Genomic DNA, 26,879 nt, shown 5'->3' with positions numbered 1-26,879 from the left:
ATAGCATCTTCCATGTAATCAAAATATACTACGAAGTTTCTGGCTTAATCCGATACTACAAAAGTTTAGAACCAAGTGTAGCAGAAGATGTTGAAAAACCAAAGATATGAAAACAAGTTTTATGAATCCTACTCTTCAAATATTAATGTAGGTAATAAGTAAATTCATAGTCTACCAGAAGGTGAAAAGTGATTCGGGAAAGTGGAAGGGCAGTCCCAGGGATCCATCATGCAGCGGGGGAGATGAGAGACAGGCTGCCATGCGATGTTAATAAGCAGGTCAGGGAAGGCATTGGATCTGGCATATAAGCAACAATTAGGATGAGAAGTGGAATTGGTCACTCGGTCGGTTGGGAGAATGCAGCTCCAAGTGGAGGGGGCAGCTGGACCAAAGGCCTGGAGTGGGCACTTGTGTGCTCATTCAGAAATCAGCAGGGAGAACAGAGTGGCTGGTATAGAGTGAAGGGTAGGGAGAGGGAAGTGGCAGGAGGTAAATTCGGAGAGTTAAGTCTTGGAGACCACAGATCATATAAGGCCCTGTGAGGCACTGCAGTCACTTTGAGTTGGGAAGTAACATGAATAACTGCAAATCATTCACACCCTTTTTTATTGAAGTATAGTTGATTTACAATGTTGTGTTAATTTCTGCTGTACAGCAAAGTGACTCATTTATACATATTTATACATTCTTTTTTTATATATCCTTTTCCATCGTGGTTTATCATAGGATACTGAATGTAGTTCTCTGTGTTATATGGTAGGACCTTGTTGTTTATCCATTCCATATAGAATAGCTTACATCTGCTAACCCCAATCGCCCACTACATCCCTCCCCTAAACCCCTCCCCCTTGGCAACCACCAGTCTGTTCTCTATGTCCGTGAGTCTGTTTGTTTCGTAGATACATTCACTTGTGTCATATTTTAGATTCCACATATAAATGATATCATGTGGTATTTGTCTTTCTCTGTCTGACTTACTTCACTTAGTATGATAATCTCTAGTTGCATCCATGTTGCTGCAAATGACATTATTACATTCCTTTTTATGGCTGAGTAGTATTACATTGTATATATGTACCACAACTTCTTTATCCATTCATCTGTCGATGGACATTTGGGTTGTTTCCATGTCTTGACTATTGTGAATAGTGCTGCTATGAACATAGGGGTGCATGTGTCTTTTTGGATTAGAGTTTTGTCTGGATGTATGCCCAGGAGTGGGATTGCTGGATCATATGGTAATTCTATTTTTAGTTTTCTGAGGAACCTCCATACTGTTTTCCATAGTGGCTCTACCAACTTACATTCCCACCAACAGTGTAGGAGGGTTCCCTTTTCTCCAAATCGTCTCCAGCATTTGTTATCTGTAGACTTTTTAATGATGGCCATTCTGACCTGTGAGGTTGTACCTTGTTGTAGTTTTGATTTGCATTTCCCTAATAATTAGTGATGTTGAGCATCTTTTCATGCACCTATTGGCCATTTGTACTTCTTCTTTGGAGAAATGTCTACTTCTTAGGTCTTCTGCCCAATTTTTGATTGGGCTGTTTGCTTTGTTGTTGTTGAGTTGTATGAGGTGTTTTTATATTTTGGAAACTAAGCCCTTGCTGCAAATTGTACACACCTTAATCAGTGATTCTTTCTCCCGTATCTCCACTAAAAAGTGGAGCCCTCCTCCCAGCAGGGGATGTGTCATCTCATGAGCCTTCAAACATCCTCAGCAATTCTCCCCCTTCTTTCTGGGAGTCAGGACTCCTCCCTGCTGCTCTAGACCTATATCTGACACCTGGGTGCTTGTTCTGAAGTCTCACAAGCCTCCTCACACTCAAAGTTTCCAGGGGTTCTATTGAAAATGGGGTCTGTGGGATGGAGACCCCAAAGTTGTGCGGTGTACAACCTACACAGCTGTACATGGATGTTCCAATATTCTTCTTCAGTGCTCCCACCAGGTTCTGCGCTGGCTGGCCATGTCATTTCTCTGGGTGATATAATGTCTTCACATCTCTTCTGTCCTCCCAACAGCCTATAAGCTCTTTGAGGACAAGATAAGATCAGAGTTCCATGTATGTCCTTGGTACTCAGAAGAGGGGCTGAATTAGTAGAAGCCTCAATACACTCTACTTAATCAATAAAATAAACAACAACAAAAATATTAATACAGTTATAATGTAGTTAATATGGAGTTGGGGGAATCTTCTACGTTTTTCTACCCTGCCAAGTTTTTGCCATCCTGTAAATCATTCCACATAACATAGTCTTCACACAAACAATCAGTTGTAATCATTAGCGAGAGAAATTTTGTAAACATGAGAGAAAAAACTCATGGTTTAGTTTTTTTTTTTTGAAGCCCATAAAATGTTGAAAGTTGGTAATGGAGGCAACTCTTATATTTTTGAAGAGCCTTTATGCTGTGATATGAGAGATTCCGGGGAAATTTCCCTGCCTGGAATTCTACCCTTAGAGATTTGCAGGGGCCCCCGTTCCAAATGTAAAACACTGTGTCCTGGGAAGGGCCGGTGTCAGATGAGCTCAGCTCATTCCTTGGCAAGACCCCAGCAGGAAAGCACTGGGCTCCCCAAAGTAGCAGAGGGAGAAATCAGGGGAGCAGGAGTGGAGAGGGGCCCCAGGGACACGTGACTCCTTTATGAGCCAGCTCCAGCCTGACCCCGTTAGGAGGGCTGTTTTCTTGTTCAAAGGATGGTTTGTTTATTTGGAAGAAGACAGTCTACAGCCTTTTTTTTTCATAGCTGAAACTTTTCATTCCATCTCCTTGGTCCCATCAGACCCTTGAAATAAAACTGCCCCCTTTCAGAGCCTGTCCTCATTTTGGCAAGCCTGGGTGGTCAGTTGTTTCGCTCAAAAGAGGGTGTTGTTTGTGTCTCGCTGGGGTGCAGGGCAGCTGTGAGGAGACCTGGTCCCCTCAGTGAGGCCCCGCCTGGGCATGAGGGCCCAAAAGGGGATGCACGCAGGGTGACCCCGCGCCAGAGGGGGCAAGCAGGGCAGGCCACCCCCTCGGGGGACCTCGCGGCGAGGCCTCTCCCTGCTCGCTACACACACACAGAGTCATGGGGGGGTGGCCCGAAACGGGTCCACTGATATCCCCACATGATTCCAGATCTCAGCGCTCCGAAGCCACTTGCTTTATCCCGTTGCCAAAAATCAGGCAGCTCTGCTCCTGGCCGTGAGCCTTGCAGAGCTGCTTAGCATACAGCTGAGAGAGGGCCGGGGCCTCTGGGGCTGAAATATTATCATCTCTGATGCCGGGTGGTTGGGAAGAAAATGGAAAAGGGCGCAGGGATCGTAGGATTCGCAGGGTCCCTGGAGGTCGGTCATGAGGAACCTCTCATTTCACAGATGTAGGAACAGGGCCTGGGTCTAGTGATGGGTTAGGGGTCCTGCCGGGCGTAGAGGCTGTCCTGACTCCACCGCTGTGAAGCTGGATCACTTGGACCTTATGTTTGACTTCCTGAATGGTAAAGGGAGAAGAGGACTGGGCCAAGTTCCATGCTTTTTGAGCAAAATCATTTTGTCTGACACATCTTTACAAAGACATAGCTGTTATAACAATTTTTTTCAAACACCCAAGCATCTTATAGCTGTTTTCCATATTTTCTGGAAACAATTAGATTTTTCTAAGAGTTTCTGTTTCTTCCCAAACCAATCTTCACTTGTATTTATCAGGAAATAATTTTACAATAAATTATTGCTAGAACGGATACAAATTCAACTTACAGCAGCCACGCTGTGAAAAGGCAATTCTCTTAGGCTCATTTCTCTTTGTCCAGAGCCAGAGTGCAGATGTAGCTGCATCCTTTTTTGGGTTTCGACTCAGGAGGTGGGGTAGATCTGAGCCCAGGCACACTTTGACACGTTCCAGCACTTGAGACTCTTCTCCAGTTGGAGTTCAGGCTGCGTTATTTCCAGGGCAGGGAAATACCTGGCACCCAGAATGCAGTTCATGAGAATGAATGTCTGCTCATGAAGAGCAACTGTTGTGATTTACAAGCAAGGGGGGAGAATCTCATTCCTGCCGAAGCCACTCCCTTCTCCAGTCCCTGAGTTTCCAGTCAGCTGCCATTTCTACTCTGTCAGTTACACGTGTGTGATTTGTGCTTGCTGTTTGCCTAAAACCTGGCCTGAGAAAGTTTCATGGTAAAATATTCTGCAGAGACAGCACTTAGCACTTTCAAACTCCAAAAGATACCAAGCTGGGCTCCTTACCCAAACTTACGGCAACTTCACCAGAGTATCCTTCACTAGGTGACCCTCCATCTGAAGAGCAGGAAGAGAGAGGAGGGCATTTTCCCAGGGAGAAAACTGCCTCTGTGATACTGTTTATTCATCTTGGCTATAAAGCGTGGAAAGTAATGCATGTTTGAAAAAACAAGTGGTAATTTACAGCTTCTTAATTCATAAAGAATTCAGTGAATCATGTTGGCCCATTTGGATTCTGGAGAAGCCTGAACATTGGCCAGCGTCAGCAAAGATTTTCAGAAAGCTATGCATTTTAATCTGCTTGAAAGCTTTGGACTCTGAGCATCCTTTAGCTTTGGAAGTGTATGTATGAAATACTTGTTTCTGGAAATTTCCACCCTGTCCTGACTGGCTGAGGCTGTCCTGGGAATGAAAACTCAGGCTGTGCCTTCATCCCTAAAGCATCATTTTTCTTAAAGGAAGAAACCGAATAAGGGATTGGGATCATCTGCTTTTTACGTATTTCAGTAAATATCTGTGTTTTCCAAATCTTTGAAGGTAAGAGAGTTCTTTGTCTCCAGCTAGTTCAAATTTGGCTTATGATTGCAGGCTGAGCTAACGGCCCAGGACATGGTGTACTTAGGTTGCGCTCTCGGCTGCCCTCGCTGGGTGACTCAGCCAGTGATTTAGCCTTTGCGAACCTTACTCTTCTCATCTGTACAATGGGAACATATTACCTTGCCTGTATCACAGGCTTCTTGAGAAAATAAATTGAACATTCTGTACATAGGTGCTTTGAAAGCTAAAACTTTACAGAACACGTTTCAGCATTGATGCTTTCACGCCCCTGGCTCTATCAGTGGCTCCACGAGACCATGTTTTTCTGTAGACCCGGGGAGCTTCTCTCCTCTGGGGAGCCAGCAGGGGCTGCTGTCCTCTTGTGGCTCAGGCCACTCTGGGCCGTGTCCTGAACCGTCAGGTCCATGTGGCTTCTGCTGAGATCTCAGATGGCCCCACTAGACCCCTTCTCCTGGGAATCCGTTTCTAAGGAAACAGCTTCTCTTTGTGTTCCCAACAGCTGGAGACACGTTTTGATCCTAGCCCGCTGGCACCCATTTGTCCCGTGTTTATTTACTTGGAAACCTAAGCTGGTGTAGGCACGCGGTTGTAAAGTCACCGAAGCGGCACGTTCTGACCTCCGAGGGGTGGGGGAGGAGAGGTGCACGGGCCAGCAGGCTCTGACATGCTGTGAGCCGCGCAGAGGACAAAGGAGCCCCCTGGAGAGAGATGTCTTTGACATCCATTTGTCCTGAAGTATGTCGAAAGCAGGGGTCGCAGGTGTTTTTAGAACCAAAGACCAGTTCTGCAGTTTAGCAATACAGGGAGTATCCGTGGGAGCTTGGGACAGAGAAGTCGATGGGCATAGAAGGAGGAGAGGCACGAGGCGAGTAGGAAACAACAAAGGGATTTTGGGGGAAAGGAGGGGTCATGAGAGAGCCGTGAGCTTGGAGCCTTTGCGAGGGGAGAACAGAATGCCACCAGCCACCACCTGAGATGTCACCGAATAACCGCACACGCAGCCGAGTGTGTAGCTTGATGCGGTCAGCGGGCTGTCCCCATATGAGCACATTCATCCCCAGGGCATCCTCTGGTGTAGGTATTAGCACCCCCCCTTCAACCCCCTTTTACGGTAAGACCCCTACATACGAACGAGTTCCATCCCAAGAGCGCATTCATAGCCCAATTTGTTCTTAAGTCCAACAAAGTTAGCCTAGGTACCCAACTAACACAATCGGTATATATATCAATAGTACTGTACTGTAATAGGTTTATAATACTTTTCACACAAATAATACGTAAAAAACAAACACAAAAAATAAAGAAAACATTTTTAATCATCTTACAATACAGTACCTTGAAAAGTACAGTAGTAGCAGCTATATCACCACTGCTTTTACGCTTGCTTCCAGACATCCTGGGCTTGAAATAAAGATCCTGTACCACTGTATTCTATACAGTACTGTACAGTAAAGTACAGAAAGGCACAACCACTTGTAGAGGATGCACGCATATGGCAATGTACACCAGACACATGAACTAACTTACCTGATTGGACATGTGAACGCACGTCCGCATCTTTGAAAGTTCACAACTTGAAGGTTCGTATGTAGGGGACTTACTGTGTAGACTAGGAAGGTGACTCCGAGAGGCTAAGTGGATAAGACCAAACCTTGAACATGAGGAAGTGTGTTAGGCTGCATGAGTTACAAGGAGTTCAGGTCCACTCAGGTTGCCTCAGGGGAAGAGAAAAGTAAGAGTTATCATTAGGATAACTAATGGTATCTGCCCTGGTAATGAGGACAGAAGGGCCACAACTTCCAGCAAAGACCAGGAGATGCCACGCAGAGCCAGGCCACATGGAAAGATCAGAGCGCAGCTCAGCCTCCCTGCGGGAAAACCAGAAGTGGTTCAGAACGGGAGCCGGGTCCAGCGACCGGGTTACGTGGGCACCCGGTCAGCCCAGGGCTTCCCTTCTCCCTGTTCCCTGGTTCTTGACACACTTCAGCCGCTCGCTGTGCTCTCCCCTCTGCTCCCACGATGGATGCTTCCTGGTGTTTCTCTGTAGCTCACATTCAGTCTTCTAAGAGTGACTTATTCGTCCACTTGATCACTCTGACCAGCCTTAGGTCATGTTTGGCTGCCCCTGGGAAGAGTCTCATCCGTGCTGTGGTCAAGGGCGTGGTCAGACAGATGGGACAGGATGGGGTCACCTCCAGGTATAGTGTTTGTGCTAATTTCCCGTTACTGCTGTGGCAATTTACCACACACTTAGTGGGTTAAACTACCAGCATTTCTAATCTTCCAGTTCTGTAGGTCAGCAGTCTGACACCAGTCCCACTGGGCTAGACTCAAGGTGTTGGCAAAGCTGATTTTTTTTTAAAGATTTTTTTTTTATGTGGACCATTTTTTAAAGTCTTTATTGAATTTGTTACAATACTGCTTCTGTTTTTTTGTTTTGGGTTTTTGGCCGCAAGGCATAGTAGAATCTTAGCTCCCCGACCAGGGATCGAACCTGCACCTCCTGCATTGGAAGGGGGATTCTTAACCCCTGGAGCACCAGGGAAGTCTCCAAAGCTGATTCCTTTTTGAAGGCTTGAGGGGAAGACCCATTTCCCTGTTCATTTGGGTGGTTGAGACTCCACGTCCTGTGGTTGTAGACTGAGATCCCATTTTCTTGCTGGTGGTCAGCTGTGTGCCGTTCTCATTCTCTAGAGGCATCTATGCTCCTTAAACCGTGGCTCCCTCCCTCCATTTTCCAGGTAACTGGTGGTGGGTTGAGTACCTCCCAAGCTTGACATTTCTCCCCCTCCTTCTTCTTTTTTTTTTTTAATTGATTTATTTTATTTATTTATTTTTGGCTGTGTTGGGTCTTCGTTGCTGCACGCGGGCTTTCTCTAGTTGCGGTGAGCGGGGGCTACTCTTCATTTCAGTGCACGAACTTCTCAATGCAGTTGAGGAGCATGGGCTCTAGGCACATGGGCTTCAGTAGTTGTGGCACACGGGCTTCAGTAGTTGTGGCACACGGGCTCAGTAGTTGTGGCTCGCGGGCTCTGGAGCGCAGGCTCAGTAGCTGTGGCACCCGGGCTTAGTTGCTCCGCGGCTTGTGGGATCTTCCTGGACCAGAGCTTGAATTCGTGCCCCCTGCATTGGCAGGCGGATTCTTAACCACTGCGCCACCAGGGAAGCCCTCTCCTCCTTCATCTTCCATCTCATTTCTCTAACCAGCTGAGAAGGGTTCTCCACTTTTAAAACTTTCTGTGAATCGACTGGACCCACCCAGATAATCTAGAATCGTCTCCCCATCTCAAGGACTGTAAGCTTAATCACATCTGCAGAATCCTTTTTGCTGGATATGGTCCCATATTCACAGGTCCCAGGGATTAAGGGTGTAGACGTCTTTGGGGTCTATTATCCTGCCCACCACAGTGTCACCTAGGACTGCGGGGACTGAGGGGGCTGTGGAGGGGTTGTGAGCATGACAGGCATTTTGAAACTTGGCTTGTCCCAGCCACCGGTGGGGAGCCCACGTCTGCTTTCCACTGTGGCATGCTGCCATGCAGTGGCACCAAACTATGGCTTTCCTGTCTCTGGTCTACAAAACCAAGGGGCCAGTCATACATTTTATTTTTACTCCTATGGGTGACTTATTCATCCATCCATCTACTCATTCATCATTCATTTATTCATTCAGTAAATATTGATTTAGTATTCTGTGTGACAAGCACAATAATAAGAACTGGAAATAAAACGCTGAGCAAAAATAGACCCCGTGTCTGTCCTCACAGAGCTCAGAGTCCTGAGAGGGAAACAGGTATTAATCCCAAAACCACACAGATTCATGTGAAATAGTAACTGCATCACATTTTACAACACAGAGAGATCTGCCACTGTCCAGGCATAGAATGGGGTAGTTGGCAAGCCTAGAAGTCAGAGAAGTGATGGTTGAACTAAGATGTGAAGGGAAAGAGGAGAAGGAAGAATATCCAGACATTGGGAACAGCACATGTAAAGGTCCTGTGGCAGAAGGGAGCAAAGTGAGCATGGGGGAAGAACCAGGGAGGCTGGAGTGGGGTGAGCTGAGGGAGGAAGGAAGAGCTGAATCTCATAGTGTGGGCAGGCAGGGGTCGGGCCCCACAGAACCTCCCAGGGCTTGTTCAAGAGGACTGGGGAGACACTAAGGGATTTAAAGCAGGGCTGGGGATGGGGGAGCATGTTTACATGGGATCCTAAAACTTACATTTTGGAAAAAAAATTACTTTAACTTCAATATACAGAGCAGAAAAGGGCTCCAGTTAATCTGAGGCTACTGCAGTGATCAAAGGGGAAATAGACAATCAAGGAGCAGGTGTTTATGGAGCGAGGCCCATGTGTGAGGAGCAGCTCTGGGGGCAGGGGTGGTGATGGGGGAGCATTTACAGTGGGGGGGGGCACCTCACTGTCCTTCCAGTTGCTAACTGCCTGGCTGGCAACAGAAGAGCCAAACTTGAGGAGTTGTCATTGGTTGGGACATGTTTAATTAGCAAAAGAATGATGCAGACACCGGAGAATTCAGGAGGAGAAACATCAGTGAGAGGTGGGATCCTTGCGGGAGGCTCCCTGGATGAGGTGGGAGCTCAGTCTTTGGGGACGGATGCAGATTCAGGCGGGGGTGAGGGTCAGGAGGACCGCAGTTTGTGTAACAGCCTGAGAGCCCGAGGCTTGCTCTGTGGTCAGCCACCCAGCTTGGCTGGAGCAGAGGGTTTAGGGAGGCGAGGAGCTTTGGGACTGAGACGCGATCCTCCAGATGTCCCCGAGGAGGCTGCCAAATCAGCTTTGCCTGACCTGCTTTCTCAGTGGACGGTCCCATCAGGGGCATCAAATCCAAGCTGCCAGAGCGCAGCCAGGTGCATCCCGCTGGCCACCTGTCAGCTGAGCTCATCTGCTCCGGACCCCCGCGCCTCACTGTGAGTCAGCGACCAGCTGCAGCTGCCTCCTTGCTGGGGGCTCAGCCCTGCACCCCAGCTGGGACGGATGGCTCAGATTTATGAAGGTGGTGGTTCTCAGCCTGGCCGCTCATTGGAATCACCTGGGAGGCTTTTAAAACTACTGATGCCTGGGTCCCACACCCAAAGATTCTGGTTTAATTGGTCAGGGGTGCAGGGTGGGCTTTGGGACTTTTTAAAAGCCCGAAGTGAGGCCAGCATGTAACTAAGGCTGAGACCTACTGAGAAATAACAACACATCCATTCTTGTCTGTATTAGCAGGAGCTATTTTTACTGAGAGATATACCTCCCGAATATCTTCTAGAAGCTTACTTACTATATCCTCTGCACATTTGGAAAAGCTCTATTTGCTTTCCCCTCAGGAATTTTTTTTATTTGTTAGACTTTTAGTTGGCGTGTGCAGATAAATGTCATTAAAGGAGTCTGATGGTATAGTGTAAGATTTGTTGTATTTACGAATACTCTGTGTAGGTCTTAAGTCAGGCTTTCTTTTAAACTGAAGTGGGAAACCAAAGAGTATATTATACTGTACATTTAAGATCTCACTTCAGGAAGCGTGCTTTAGGCAACAAAACAGAGAGTAAGTACTTTGATGAATAAAATATTTTAGCATGAAGACATCTTCTTATTTGGCCGATGAAGCATTTAGAATCCAATGCCATTTTTCCAAAGAGACGTGCGTCATTCTTTAAATGCAGGCCAGTTCATAAAATACAATAAATGCTAAATTTAAAGACATGGATGAATAGAACTACACTTTAAATGCAGTCAGGAAATGTTCTTTAAAATAATGTTTTTTAAATGCAGCCAGGGAGCTTGCTATTCAAAGAAGTTATGCGGTGAAGTTTTATATAAAGTAAAAAACTAATGGCTCGATTTATCTGTGTTAAAATTTTGAATTTCATATCCTCCAGACATTGGGAACAGCACACCTCTGTAGTTTTCCTCAATTTGCTTTGCCAAACTGTAATATTTTTTCACTGCCCAACTGTTTTACATACACAGCATAAATTCCCCAAAGGCAGAAGGACCTCCAAACGTGTTCTTAAAAATATTTCGCGAAGTCTAAAGACAGGAAAAGTAAGTGTAAAACATCTAAGAGATTTATTGGAATCTCAGCTTGAATTCTAATTGTAAGTACTTATGAAAATGTCAAAATTAACAAGAAATAGCGGGCAGTTTTTCTAATAACTGTAAATTGAGTTAGAGAGTGTGTAATTGGAAAAATGCTTGCTTCGCTCAGGCTCTCTTGAAACAAGCCTTAGAATCTGTTAGCTGCAGCAGCCTTGCCCTCTAATGGCTGGAAATTGAAGGACAAGGCTAAATGCCGTTGACCGCAGGGAGGATAGAAGCTAAGCAGAGGGATATGGTACCAGGTCAGGAGACTCTTCCCTGACATGACATGAATCTTCATTCATGATTAAATGAAAGAATTCCAACCAAAGCCTACTCGATTTCAAGTCAAATGAAGCTTTTTAAAAATGGCTCTGCATTTCATATTACAAACTAAAAACACAATGGAATTGTATCAACATGGAGCTAAATGTTTCTATACTCATTTTTTTTTTTTTTTTTTTGCATTGAAGAGGAAGGTTATACCGGTATGACTTTTTTTTTTTTTTTAAAGGGGAGGGTTTTTTTAAAAAATTTATTTATTTATTTGTCTTTATTTTTGCCTGTGTTGGGTCTTCATTCCTGTACTCGGGCTTTCTCTAGTTGTGGCGAGCGGGGGCTACTCTTTGTTGCGGTGCGCGGACTTCTCATTGCGGTGGCTTCTCTTGTTGCCGAGCACGGGCTCTCGGCGCACGGGCTTCAGTAGTTGTGGCGCACGGGCTCTAGAGCGCAGGCTCAGTAGTTGTGGTGCACAGCCTCAGTAGTTGTGGCTCACAGGCTCTAGAGCGCAGGCTCAGTAGTTGTGGTGCACGGGCTTAGTTGCTCCGCGGCATGTGGGATCTTCCCGGACCAGGGCTCGAACCCGTGTCCCCTGCATTGGCTGGCGGATTCTTAACCACTGCGCCACCAGGGAAGCCCCTGGTATGACGTTTGTAGTGAGATGGCTGCCCCTTCGCCACTCTGCAGAGTTTTAAACACTCTCTGCCAGGTTTTGACATAAACTAAACTCTTGGATGAGACTTGTCAAAAGAATCAGCAGATGCATAAAAGAAAGTTATCAAGTTCAATAAGAGACAGAGGAAACTTTGTTGACGATGAAATCTCACTATAATTATGGCATTCCATATCTGACCACTATTAATAAATAAAAACCCTATGAGATTAAGAAAAGTGATCTAAACCAAGACAATAGGGAGTTCCCTTGTGGCCTAGTGGTTACGGGCTTTCACTGCTGCGGCCTGGGTTCAATCCCTGGTTGGGGGAAATGAGATCCCTCAAGCCATACGGCACGGCCAAAAAAATAAAAAATAAACCAAGACAATAAGATTTAACCTCAGCCAACCTTGATTACTGCTAATCTTTATTTCTCCAGGTGATTATTACTTGGTGTGAATTATATTTATTTTTTACATGCTAATATAAATAATATATATTTTTTACTTGTTCATATATATTGCTTCTAAAATCATTCAAATTATTTCACATTTGTATATGTCTTATATGTTTAACTAAAATATAATTCTCTCAGATGGTAGGACATGATCTCCTCTTTTAATCCCAGCACCCTTCACAGCCACCTGGCTAACACCCAGCCCAACTTTCAGTACATACTTAATAATAGATACAAATGTGGGCCAAGCACCAATGTTTGCCTCTTCTCTCCACTTACAACTTCAATATATTTTGAACACCTGCAAAGCATCAGACACTGTGACGGGAATAGCTATGGCAAGATGAGCATCTGTTCCTACTCTGCCTCTACCACACACAAAGAAACCCATCTCCTCCTGTTTTCCATTAATAGTGAGTGATACCCCTATCGGTTCAGTCACCCATACAAGAGACTCTGGAGTCATCCCTGCCTGCTTTCTTTCCCCAACCCCCCAACCCATATGCAATCAGTCACCAGCTTAACCTGGAATCCTCCTGAAAGCAGAGCCTGAGGCAAGGGTTTGGATAAAGGGTTTTAGAATTTGGACAGTGATCCCAGGGACTAGGAGTGGGGGACTGGAGAGAGAGGGGAGGAGGGAAGGTCAATACAAGGGTGTGTCCTGACATTGGTCACTCCCGCGGAAACCGAGGCTCAAGCCTGCCAGCACTGTGGGAGGACAGGGTAGAATTTGCCCTAGAATGTTTCTGACTGAGGAAAGCAGAAAGCATTTGTCCACTGCTTTCATCATGTGTTGTCAGGTTCACCTCATGAAGCCTTAACTCCCCGCACATCTGGGTTGTGCACACATGGGTGCCATGTGCGTTCCTCTGGGTGTAACACTGGGAACAGAAAGCAGGGTTGCTCTCAGGTTACTTCTGCGTGAATCTCATGGCTGCAGCAATGGCTAGAGTAAAAAGTGGCCAAGAGGGCGGGAGGCAGGGCACAAGAGTGTCCAGTCCAGCTGCCAAGACTGTCGCTTCTTCCTCCTTGACGTCTCTCAGATCATTCCCCATCGGGGTCACCAACAAAGCCCTCCTCATGTTCCACCCAGATATCTGCAAAAGCCTCATAGCCGGTCAGCCTGGCTCCAGTTCATCTTCCAACCCACAGTCATAGCACCTAGTGTGCAAATCTGACATTGTCCTTCTCCTGCTTAAAACTCTTCTGTGTCTTTATGTTCCCTAGGTGTAATGTCAGCTATCGATATTGTTATAATATTATCGTAATACTTAGGGTTGTTTGGCCTGAGGCGACCCAGCACTGAAGCATGCAGGCTCTTTGGTGGTGCTAATGGCGGACTCCGGGAGGGCTCACGCCAAGGAGCGCTTCCCAGAACTTCTGCTGCCAGTGTCCTTGTCCCCACGGTGAGCCACAACCACCCCCCGCCTCTGCAAGATACCCTCCAACACCAGCAGGGAAGCCTGGCTCAGTCTCCTACGGAGTCACTGCTCCTTCCCCCTGCGTCCCAATTCGCACACTACCCTGTGTGTGCCCTTCATGAGTGGAGTCTCTGTTTCCCCCAGTCCTGTCGAAGTCCTGCAGTCAAATCCTGCTAGCCTTCAAAGTCTGATTCTCTGGGAATTCCTCCTCCTGTTGCTGGACCCCCAGGCTATTTTTATGATTCCCACAAACCCACCACCAACATTCAGGAAGCCGGAACTTTGTTCTGATGATTTCACCAATTTTGTTAAAAAGTGCCTAGTGAAGAATCCTGAGCAGAGAGCTACTGCAACACAACTTTTACCGCACCCTTTTATCAGGAATGCAAAACCTGTATCAATTTTAAGAGACTTGATCACAGAAGCTATGGAAATCAAGGCTAAAAGACACGAAGAATAGGGCGAGACTTGGAAGAAGAAAATTCGGATGAAGATGAGCTGTATTCCCACACCATGGTGAAGACTAGCTCGGAAAGTGTGGGCACCATGAGGCCCACAAGCACGATGAGTGAAGGGGCCCAGGCCATGATTGAACATAATAGCACAATGTTAGAGCCTGACTTGGGGACCATGGTTATAAACAGTGAGGATGAGGAAGAAGATGGAACTATGAAAAGAAATGCAACTTCACCACAAGTACAAAGACCATCTTTCATGGATTACTTTGATAAACAGGACTTCAAGAATAAGAGTCATGAAAACTGTAATCAGAATATGCATGAACCCTTCCCTATGTCCGAAAATGTTTTTCCTGATAACTGGAAAGTTCCTCAAGATGGAGACTTTGACTTTGGGTTTCCCGGGTGGCGCAGTGGTTGAGAATCTGCTCCAATGCAGCGGACACGGGTTCGCTCCCTGGTCCAGGAAGATCCCACATGCCGTGGAACAACTAAGCCCGTGCGCCACAACTGCTGAGCCCGTGTGCTTAGAGCCCGTGCTTCGCAACAAGAGAAGCCACCACAATGAGAAGCCCGCGCACTGCAACGAAGAGTAGCCCCCGCTCGCTGCAACTAGAGAAAGCCTGCGCACAGCAACGAAGACCCAACACAGCCAAAAATAAATAAATTTATTTTTTAAAAAATATTATCATAATATTTAACCAAAAAGCATCATAACCGCATGTGAATCTACAATTATCTCAGTAAAAAACTTCAATGAAAAAAAGCATCACAAACCAAGAGAAAAAGGATAGATTAACCAATGAATAGCATAGGAAAAATGCAAGTGAGAATGAGCCAGTTTTGGAAACAGGATGTGAGAAGCGTGGTTTGATTAACACGTATTTATTTAGGAAAGCAGTAAGTCAAGGCTGGCAGGACAGGACCAGATTACTGAGAGTCTTGAAAGCTGCAGAAAGGACTTGAAAATTCATCATAGAAGGCAGGACTCACCAAGCGTCTTGAGCAAGGAATTAAATGTCAGGATGTGAAATGCTGCTTCTAAGTTGTGTGTTACACTTAGAAAGACCTTCTTCGCTCTGAAGCTATTAAAAAAATTCTCCATGGTGTCTTCCGGGGTTTTTGTTGTAATTCTTATTGTTTAATATAAAATCTTTGATCCATCCTGCTGTCAGGTGTAACATATGAATCCAATATCTTTTTTTTCCCAGATGGTTAACAAATTATCTCAACAATGTTTACAGAGTAATTTATTTTTTCACACTAAAATGTCGCCTTTACCATATAATAAATTCTTATTTTTGGAGGGATCAATTTTTTGACTTTTTATATTATTCCATTGATCTGTGTCTTTAGGTATAGTAGAACACTATTACATATATGTGTGTGTGTGTGTGTGTGTGTGCTCTTGTGTGTAAACTAATATATAATCACATAATATACATTTTATTATATAATAGACAATAATATCATCAATACAATTAATGTACTATACAATAACTATTATATACTAAATATTTTATTATCTGGTGGGCTCTAATCTCTTCTCACTAATCTTTTCCCCTAACTGTTCTAGCTCTTTTGTCTTTGTTGATTTTTCTATAGAAACTTTAAAATCAGCTTGGTCAGCTCTCCCTCCCCCCAACATACATCCCCAGAAAACATTAAGTTTTAGATGGACTTGAGAAGCACCGTGGGAGACCTTGAGTGACACCGCATCTCCCACTGTGCTCACTCTTAGCCCTGTGTGATCAGCAGGTTCGCCGGATAAGTGTTATTTCTCCTTTACTTGTGGAAACTAAGTTGAAGTCAGCAAATAAAACCCCTCTCTTGAATTGTTCTGACTTAATATGCATCTGAGACTTTAACTTGGTCACTTCCAGCTGCTTCCCTCATTAAATTCAGATCACTAATATCATACATTAGTATATGCCTTTTACCTTTGTGTGCAAACCCCAGACGTGAAAGACTGAGTAATTCATCATTTACTTTGAATGGTGGGTTCTGTTTCTGGCCCTTCACAGGTGGGCTCCTCCTGTCGCACAATATTTCTTTCTTTCCATTAATACCTTGGCTCTGCATCTTCATTGGGTTCTCATGTTCAGTCTTCTGTGGGCATCCTGTGAGAGTTTTGTGCAGGCTGTTTCATGCATCTTGCCTATTCTACGTTTGCCCAATCTGATCACTCTGCAATTGAAAACATTTGAATAATATACATACATCATCAATATACCATTACCCTGATTTTTTTTGGAAAGTTCTTCTCCTTCATCCATTCAGTCCAATCTGCACTGAAACCCTTTTTGTTTTGTTAGAATGTCTCTCAGCGTTGCTCACCCTCTCTCCATTGCCACTGTCATTAGCACTGTCTTTAATGTTTTTCAGCACTGGAACAGCCTCCTAACTAATCTCCTCTGATTCAGCCACTTTCTCGCTCTTTCACCCTGTATAGTGCTGCCAGATTCGTTTTCCAAAGCAGCACTTCACATCCTGTCATTTAATTTCTTGCTCAAGAAGCTTGGTGCGTCCTGCCTTCTGTGATGAATTCTCAAGTCCTTTCTGTGGCTTTCAAGACTCTCAATAATCTGGACCTATCCTGCCAGCATTGACTTACTGCTTTCCCAAATAAATGCTAATTGAACCAAGCTTCTCACATTCTCTCTTGAGAACAGGCTCCTTCCCATATCCATTCTTTTCCTTATGTTGCTACCCTAAGCTGGAAAGTCTTCTTCTCGTTTCTCTCTCCATCCATATCCTATCCATCCTTCAAAATCTCATCACTATTGTCTCTTGATCCCAACCTCTGGGTCGCTGTTCCTTAGTACCTGAATGCTTAACTTGATCCTCATAACACAGTCTTATGAGATTATTATTATGTTATCGTGATCTCAATTTAATGACTAGCCTGTTGCTCAGGAAGGTTAAGCAACTTGCCCAGAGTTAAGTTACACCCATGAAGTGAGGAAACTAGGATTCAGACTCCGGCAGTCTGGCTTCAGAGCCCATGTCCCTAACCACCACGCTGAACTGCCTCTTTTCATCCTGTGTGACTCTCAACTTGTTTCCTTAGTCCTTTCTCAGCCTGACTGTCAAGTATTCCATCTGCTGTTGGTTACGTATCATCTTCCCTGCTTTGTATACATCCCATTTATTGCTTCCCTGGAGCCCATCATGTAGGAAGGACTTAATAGGATTTACTGCATATGTGCAGGGAACTTAGCGGCCTTACTCACCAGCATGTCTTCAGCACCTAAAAAAAGTTTTTTTTTAAATAAAAAAACAGGATCTGACACATAGTAAGTGCTCAAAGATTATTTGTTGAATAAATGACTAAATGAATATTGGATTGATTCACAGTTTGATAAATATATGACCATGTCAGTGTATCCTTCTCAAGTTTCTCCATTCATATAAATGTGCACATCTGTATTTTATGTACAGGTCTCTCAGTTGCCTCTAGGCCATGACTGATGATTAGCTGGATTTTTTTTTCTGGATAAAATGGATGCTTAGTTGTTATCAGCTAAGTTAGTTGTTGCCTCTACGGATCTAAAGGCACTTCCCAGGGCACGGCAGGTCTTGGAGTTCAGCTCTCTATTATAGCTGATGAAATTAAGTTACACCAATGTAATTAGACTAATATTTTACTATCAAAAGCAAAAAGAAACACTTTTGCTAGGTTTAGCTGGCTTAGCAAATAGTACTTTTAAACTTGAGATCTATAGCACTTGCTTATTTATAAGTAAATAAAATGTTATCGATAATCCAACAAAATTTAATTTTTAGAAGTGTTTCTTCTTCGTGAAAAAGTTCTTCTAACCTGGAGAAGGGCATTATTTGCTTTATACCCTATTCCTGAAGACTACTTTGGTTTCTACTTTTCATCCAGTATCAATTTTAATATTTTGGCTAAAAGATACCTCAAGTAATCCTCTCTAAATGTTATTAGTGGAAGTCAGGCTTCTGCAGAGCAAAATCTGTATTTAATTTATTTGCAAAGCCACATTTAGCATTGAGAATTTTAAAATTCAGTCAAAATAAATGATTTTACATCAAGGGCTGAATTAACACCAAGTTTTCAAAAGGCTTTTTTTTTTGAGAAATTCAAAGCTTCTCATTAAGTCTACAGTCTTCCAAAATTGTGCTGTTCTCCAAGATAGCCTTATTAGTCCCATTTTGCAAATAACAAAATTGTGGCAAGAAGCAATTAAATATCTTTACCAGGGTCTATTGGAATGGTGTCATACTGGGTAGGCCCTTGACTTATGATCACACCATCATTGGTAAATTAGAAGAGGCTACAAACAAAGAAGGAAGAAAAAAGATTAGCAAGGAGGAAGGCAAACGTAAGAACAGGATTTGTCATCAGGGCCCTTTTAACACGGGGTCCCAGGGAGTTGAGAAAAGGGAGGAAGAAAAAAAAAACAGACCTTAATTAATCATAGTACTTTTCAAGACAGAAAAGAAACATAGAGGTTATCTCATCTCATCCACTCATTTAAGGAGTTAGGACTGGAGCGTGAAGGTTGGAAATACCACATGGAGTTGCCCTCATTATGATGGTGTTGACTGTAAAGGCTAAGCTAAATCAGGTATTTATTAGAGAAAGTGAATTTAGAAATAGAATGTCATGAACAAATTTGTGAAATATAGGAAAGTCTGAAAAAGGTGTATGTTAAGTTCTGGAACAAAATTATGAAGCCCGGAAGTGATGGCCATCTCCTAAACTTTTCCAGTCTCTTGCTCACCAGTCTACTTATTATGACAGCCTAGTTCAGTTTCATGCTTGTGCAGAAAAGGAAGACACAGTCATCTCAAGATGACCAAATCACCATGGTGGACCCCCTGTCACTACCCCCGCCACACACACACACACACACACACCTACACATGCTCACTCACACCCTCACAGTGACTGAAATTGACAGCTTTTTTTTTTTTTTTTAAATGTTAAACTCTTCTTCTGGGTTCTTTTCTTTAATTATAAATAAAACTGGTAGGTCTGGCATTTTGTTACCAACATCTTTTAATGAACCTACCCATCCACAAGGTTATGTACATCTTGTGCATAAATGTTTGGACTATTTATATTCTGATATGGTTAATTCATTCTCTCTTTCTTTCAACAAGTACTCAGCACCTACTCTGTAGCCAGTGCTTTGGCAGATACTGGGAATGCAGTACTGAAAAACACAGATGTAGTTCCAGCTTTCATGGAGTGTATAATCTGTCAGGGAAACAGACATTAAACAAGTGACTGGAAGAGGTGATCAGGCTCTGGGAACAGTATGTACGTAAATCAAGAGTCCCAGGTACTACAAAACTTATATGGATGGAGTTTAGAAGGCGGGGCACAGGGGTATGCTGTGCAGATGGAAAGGTGGGCAGGGGCAAATATATCATAAGTATGTGAGGCTTTATTCTGAAAACGATGAAAAGTCTCAGACAGGTCGAATTGTGGTCAGGGAGGGGGGCGTGACATGATAGGATTTGCATTTGAAATCTTGTGCAAGGGGAAGATGCTTGGAGTAGGGCAAGATAAACTATTTTGGTTTGGAATAGAATTGGCATGGTAGAGGAGACTGATAGGAATGAAAAGATGAAGACCCATGTCTGAGGAAGAATCAGTCATTGCTTCCTGAGTGATTGAATGTGGAGCTGGAGGATGAGGGGAGTTAAGGAAGGTTTCTGGTTGGAGCAATTCGATGGAGGGTACTACTGTAGGTGGGGAATACAGGTACAGAGGGGTGGGAAAGATAAGTTCTGCTTTGGATATGCTGAGTTTCAGATGCTCATGTGAATGGAGACATCCAGCAGTCAGAAGAGAGGGCTGGGCTAAATATATAGAATTGGAAATTATCAGTATCCAGAGAAAGGGTAATTATATATACCTATCTATATATCTACATCTATATCTATATCTATATTCCGTGAGGGGTGAGATCATGTCTGGAGCAGTGGCGGCGCTCACTGATTATTTGCTGAAAGTTGTTGAATGGAAGCCATTTGGTGAAATCCAGGATGAGGATAAAGAGCCTGTGGGTCACCCATTTTTTAGCACTCTTTGAGGAGTGGGAAACAAAGGAAACAAGCGCATCAGTCCCAAGAAGAGGATAACATAGAGATGTGGCATCACAGAATCAGAGGGAACAAGTTTTGAGAAGGGAGGATGGCTTGTCATCGTTGGAAGTGGCTAGGAGGGGCCAGCGAAACAAAACTAGAAAAATGGAGATAGTGATGAAAGTGTTGGTCTGCATTGCCCTGATGAGGTAGGCAGAGGCACCCCTGGGTCGATAGTCATCGTCTCTCCTAAACAGGATGTTCTCTCTCAGGATCACTTACCAGGGGAAGGAGTAGGTCCTCAAGGGCAAGGGAATCCCACATGACTCTTCTTTTTTTTTTTTTTTTTAAATTAATTAATTAATTAATTAATTAATTTTTGCTGTGTTGGGTCTTCGTTTCTGTGCGAGGGCTTTCTCTAGTTGCGGCGAGCAGGGGCCACTCTTCATCGCAGTGCGCGGGCCTCTCACTGTCGCGGCCTCTCTTGTTGCGCAGCACAGGCTCCAGACGCGCAGGCTCAGTAGTTGTGGCTCACGGGTCCAGTTGCTCCGCGGCATGTGGGATCTTCCCAGACCAGGGCTCGAACCTGTGTCCCCTGCATTGGCCGGTCGATTCTCAACCACTGCGCCACCAGGGAAGCCCTGACTCTTCTTTTTTAAAAATTAAGTATTTATTGAGAACTTACTATATGCACAGTCTGAAGTGATTAGCATGCTAAGTTCTTCTGAGAAGCAGAAGCCAAGATGAGATTGGACATGCAGAGATTCATTGGGAGGAATGCTGGTGAGGGAAAAGGGAATTGGAAAAAGACATCATACCTGCTGTAGGTCTGACCCCCTTGAAGAACAGAGAAGGAAGAATTGGGTAGGCAGAAGCTCAGACTACAGTGCAGTTCTAATAAAGTTTTGGCCAAGCCAGTGGGGAATCTTCAAGCCAAAGTCATCCATCGGAGGAGTCCTGCAGCTTGCAGGAATGGGCCTGCTATAACCTTTCTGCCATTCTTTGGCTTAGAGCAGCCCGTGGCCTCAGCAGGAATGAGGTGATAGATTCAGAGCAAAGCATCTCGGACCATTGGTCAGTTACCCTCCCGACAGCAAGAGAGGTTCATACCTGCCACACATACATTATCTCATGTAATCTTTACAGCATCCCTCTAAGATAAATATTATTATGCCCATTTCACAGAGGAGACACTAAGGACTACAGAAGCTATGTAACTTGCTCAAGTTTACACAACTAGTAAGGAGCAGAGCCTGGGTTTCAACCAATGGTGTGCTGGAGCTGGCTTGGACTGGCTCTGAGCAACTGTTAAATTTTCAGGAATTGTGCTATTTAGTTGACATCAACATGGTGGCTTGAACTTGGCCATGGTAGGCGTATTTACACCATGGAAATCTGCAAATGCTATAAATCAGGTCTTTGTTTTTTCAGGAAGGGTGGTTGTTATACATTTACCAGCATGCCACTGATTTGAATCCAGGTCATCTGACTCCAGAGTTGCCCCTCCAACTTCTATATTACAGGCAATTCGCTTAACAATTTTCTGATTCATTTCTGATACCAAAAATTCCTTAAGCCACCCTCCATCCTCTGAATCCCTGTTGCAAGGGTTGTCATGCCCTGTGTTTTGTCCTCCCTGCATTTCATCATCACTGTTGTGCGCCCTGCTCCCTACCTACACAGAAACTTTCTCCAGGATAAGAAGAGAAATTATCTTATACTTCCTTGTATTCCCACACCTGCCCACCACCCCACTGCTGAATAAGTATTTACCTTCGAAGGTAACACTGATATATGTACATATCTCTACTGATGATTAGGGATTGGTAATCTATGAAATTATGTAAAATGTTGGGTCCGGTACAGTTATATCTGTTACCACTCATATAAATTCCTGCATCTTACATTTATAAAGGCAGACACTACTGGAAAGTGTGTTTCAACCTCAAGATGACATTTGAAGAGGACTGTAACATCCATTACAGCCCAGTGATGTAATTGATATGCTTCCTGCCTACTCCCACCCACAGACCAGAGGATATATTAATTTCCTGCCTGCCCGGCCACTGGCAGCTTATTGTGAAATTGTTTATCCTCCCAGCTCTGCACTCTCCAGCCTGGGAAATAAAATTTGCATGCTGCCTGTGTCATGTGCTCCAGAGTCTGAGAGCACAGCATCTGTAGAGAACAACCCAAGAAAGGTTAGGATGAAAAGAAGCCCAGGGACTTTGGCCACTGTAGAGAGTAATGTGCCCTAAGTGTCCCTGAGAGTCAGAAGACTCAGGTTTCAGAGTCACTTCAAACTGCAAAATATGTGAGCTACTAAAAATATTTCTAGTGCACATGAACCAGCTGAGGAAGAAGCTTATGCCAGGAAGCCTGCTTCCAGATGAAAAAGCAGGTCTGTCATGACAGCAACCCTTGCCCGCAAGCAAAGCTCTTTGAAATCTTTTGACATTGCAAAAGAATCTGTAAATCACCACTTCTGCACCACTCCCAAAAACGTTTCTTCCTTTTTAATTTATTTCAAAATACTTTTTAAATAAAAAGTACGAGAGAGGCCCTTTTCTTGGCACTTGGGACCATCAGGGAATGGGACACAAATTGCTATTGCTGTGGAGCTCACGTTCAAGTTTTATTCCTTGCTTCAACCCTCTTCATCTTCATCACGTGTGTATGTGTTCATTTATCAAACGTGTATCATTCAGCCGAACAGGCACTGGGCGTCTGCTCTGGGCCACGTGCAGTGGTAAGGGCTGGGGGAACAAGATAGACTTCGCTCTTAGAAATACAGTCTAAGGGGAGAGGCAGGCACATAGCCCTTGGGTCCTAACACCAGGGCATTATCTACAGGCATCAGTGGACGGCTGTGGAGGTCATGTCCAGGAGGCTTCCTGGAGGAGGTGACACGAGTTGAGTCTTGCTGGATAAGTAGAAGGCAGCCAGGCAGAGAGGGAATAACTTGAAACAGCTTGCTGCACGGGAGGAACTAAAGGCAGCAAAGCTTGCTGGGGCATTAAGGATGAGGCGGAAACAGGAACCCAAGATTGGACAGGTAGGCAGAGCCTGCATCATGATGTCAATTCCCTGGTTAATTTCATTTATTTAAAAATCAGCAACACCCTAAACTTCCTGACGTTCATTTCGGCTGGTGTTCTCCATTGAAAGACAGGCAGGAAGCCAGAGGAGGCCGCCTCTCTGGTCTCTAACCTGCAGGTGTAGACCTGCGAGGTGATGCACTATCTCATGCTCCCTGCCCCCTCCCAGCCACGCCCCAGCCCTCTGCACTTCAACACTGCAACTTGCCTCTTTCCATTGCCAAATCCACTCTTCAAAGGAGACTTCTGCCTGTTTCCAAGGATGCAGCTTGTTTGTTCCTCCTCCACATTGCCCTGCTTCCGGGTAATTCATGGTAATTCACTGGCCCGTCAGGCAGCAGCTCAGAGCCTGCACTCTCTCCCACCCACATTCCAACACCCCTTTACCACCAGTGAGTGAGCCAGGAGAGAGCTTTACAGCCACTTCTGCTCCTCTGAAATGGCCCTTCTAGAAATGTAGGATCCTCATCAGTCCTCCATCAGCCAGTAAAAATGGTATAATAGATGTTCAAAGGCTTTGAAAATACAAGAAACACGTAATTCACAGTGTTCTTGTTATTGGAAGCCTCTAGACTGCTAAAGAAGCAATTTATGGCTTTGTGGGAACTTCACGAAGGTGGGGTTCTTTGACCTCAGTTAAGTGCCCCCAAATAAAAACAGTGAAGGGAGGGAAGAACCGAGGTGGAATATTGAAGTCAGAAATTTCAGGGCCTTCCCTCTTTGAAGGAGTAGCTAACCCACAGCAGAAATCCAACAGCTGGGTCTCCATTACTTTTTACAAACTGCATTAGCATTTTACCAATACTGTAGACTGATTTGAGGGAGGGCCAGGGCATTAAGGGGAAAAAAAGTAACCCATGAGACCCTTACCAAAATAATGGGTAAACAAAAGTGATTGGACTTTATCCTCATTCAAATAAACTGAAAACAACTTGGATTGCGTTAATAGAAGCATCTGTTCTAACAACAGCAAATGCAGATTATGTGTCCCCAACTCTGTCCCGTGTCTTTGCAGGTTAACAGATAACTTACTAATTAAGGCAGCCACGTTTACTCTTCCAAAATGGTACCTGTAAAACTGAGACATCAAAGCCCAACCAGGGCCATTGACCATTATCATTTGAGAGGTGAAGGCTCTGTCTAATCTTCACATCTCTTCCTCAGATACAAGAGTTAATAAGTTGCTAGTTCATATGGTAAATAACAAACTTTCCTGAGCTTTTTGGTAATCAATGAGTTTTTACTTTATTAATTCCACTCTTCTCCATTTGTAATTTAGATGGAGGAACATTTAAGTCAATGGAAATGCAACTACAGAAACAGGGCCACTTTGTGAAGAAATTTCACATTTAAATATAAAAAAAAAAAATATGTGTGTAGGGTAATAAAGTTCAAAGACCATTGCTTCCTTTGTTCTTTTTAATATTTTATTTGGAATTTGGCATTAGAGTCAGGACAACCCACAGTAACCAAAATAGACTTTCATATAAAAAATACTAAAAAGGGTTCTACACCAAAATATTTTTCTTTTTATCTACTATATTTTAATTCCTTATATCTTTTATTTTAAAATATTTATATTTGTGTGGCAGATTTATGGTTGCTTTTTTTTTTATTTCAAGGAATATTTTATTTAAAAGGTTTTCCGCATGTATGAGTTAGCTGTGCATACTGAAAATGTAATTTTAACAGACAAAAATTTTCATATACTCTGTGGCTTTGAACCAAGGAGTCCATCACAAATGGAAACTACACCCAAAAAACTATCTTTAGATCTGAAACTTAGAGCTAATGTATATATTTACACTAAGAATTTCTCTTCTTCATTGGGCTTTTATCTTTGGGTTTCTTCAGGAACTTCTCATTTGTCTCTTTATTATCCATTTTCCACCAAAACAGAAGATCATACACTTCCATAATCTCAGCCATTTTAAGTTTGGTATTGTCCTCATTTTATAGCTGATCCTTACACAGGTTTAGCAACTGGCCTTTCATCTTCTGTAGTATAAAGCAGATCATCCTTTTCCAGTTCCTGAGGCCACCCACACTCCTTTGGCTCCTGGCCTTCTTCCGCCATCTTGAAAGGCAGCGATGTTGCAGCTCTTTGACTCTTCTTCCTTAATCACATCTCCCTCTGATTATGGTTGCTTTTTATTTTCCTTTTTTTGCTTAACCGCATATTCTATAATAAACATGGGTTGATTTTGTAATAAAAATATTGGAGGAGCAAGCCTAAGCTTTGACACCAAGGAGATCTTTCTTGCATTTGAATTTGAATAGTTAAGCAAATTAGTGCATTAAGGTCGAGAAGCCAAAGAAAACATTCAGGGACAAGTTAACTGGATGCTACTTCTCCATTTACCTGTTTGACCTCGTTCACATGACACCAGGGTGTTCTCATGGATAAAATTATAATCCCAGATATACAGACTTTCAGATTCATATTTTCCGTCTTAGCGCACAGAAGCTTTACTTTGGGGATTTTGCAGAAAATTCTTGTGTTTCAGTCATTTGCCTTTTCTCTGTGAAAGCCAGTAGGGAACAGTAGTAGGCGCTGATCATCCCCAGACCCCCAGAGAATAGTGCTAGGAGGCTCTGTATTAATTGATTGAGAAGTTCTTTTAAAGCACCAACTTCTTTCTAAAACAGTTTGGATCAAGTAATGAGACTGGCTGCGAACCACCATATTTATAAGAGGTGTAAATTTGAAATCTGCAGTGATGTTTTTTTAGGAGTCTGACCTAGAAGTGGAAAGAGGAGAATGGGCCAAGTTGATTCAGTGGGGCCTGGAACTGATGGTACTTCCTCATTCACTCGAGAAATGCTGGCTGAATATCTGCTCCGGGCCGGGTACCCTTCAAAGCCCTGGGACCACTCTGAACAACACAAAGTCCCACCTCTCTTGGAGCTGATACCCTAGTGACGCGAGACAAATAGTAAACAAATAGATAGACAAATAATACGCAGTGGTCAGGTGGTGATAACTGTCCATGGATAAAGTCCAGGAGAGTCTATGAACTCCACTAGAGGAAAACTAATACGTCATTATTTTCACTAACTTAGCATTTCCTTCATTTTTGAATATAGGCAACAAGCTATAGCAGTATTCACAATACCTATAATGTCACCAATAGAATTCATATCTATTTTATATCAATTACTCTTACTGGAGATCTCTTTAAGTAACCATTCACGCTACCATAATACCTGGATTGATATGGTGGTCGATATTAGACCCACTGAGAAATCTTGTTATTTAATATTTTAACAAGCACATATATTACTTACCCCAACTTTTTAGTATTTTGATAAATAATTCAATATATTTGGTTTTCTTTCTACTATTATATGTTTTATTTTATACATTTAAGCACATTGATCTGAGAAGTGGGTCCTTAGACTCCACCAGACTGCTGAGAGGTCAATAGCAGAAATGCTTTATGCAAACTTTCCTTATCTCCTCACAGAGTTGAAAGGGCTGAAATTGAGTACAACTAATAGTTTTTACTGCTCCTTCAAAGACATTCTTAAGTTAAAAAAATTTTTGAAGTGTGTGCAGTGGTGAAGAGTACCATGATATCTAGTCAAGTCTGGTCCATTG

The 26,879-nt window shown here is 43.7% G+C and overlaps 2 protein-coding genes across 3 annotated transcripts in view; both read left to right on the top strand.

Moving 5' to 3' along the window:
* The window catches only part of UST (uronyl 2-sulfotransferase), a 294,146-nt gene that overhangs the window by 191,152 nt on the left and 76,115 nt on the right, over nt 1–26,879 (top strand). The window lies entirely within an intron of this gene.
* Nucleotides 9,286–14,541, top strand: LOC103001916 (serine/threonine-protein kinase 3-like). The gene is given in 4 exon segments (XM_028162495.2): nt 9,286–9,698; nt 13,469–13,505; nt 13,892–14,117; nt 14,120–14,541. Coding segments are annotated over 4 exon segments (1,098 nt in total).

This window comes from Balaenoptera acutorostrata, chromosome 14 (assembly GCF_949987535.1).
Source record: "Balaenoptera acutorostrata chromosome 14, mBalAcu1.1, whole genome shotgun sequence".
In the NCBI taxonomy this organism is placed as follows: Eukaryota; Metazoa; Chordata; class Mammalia; order Artiodactyla; family Balaenopteridae; genus Balaenoptera; species Balaenoptera acutorostrata.
The sequence above is the reverse complement of the archived record's forward strand: the minus strand, read 5'-3'. Positions and strand labels throughout refer to the sequence as shown.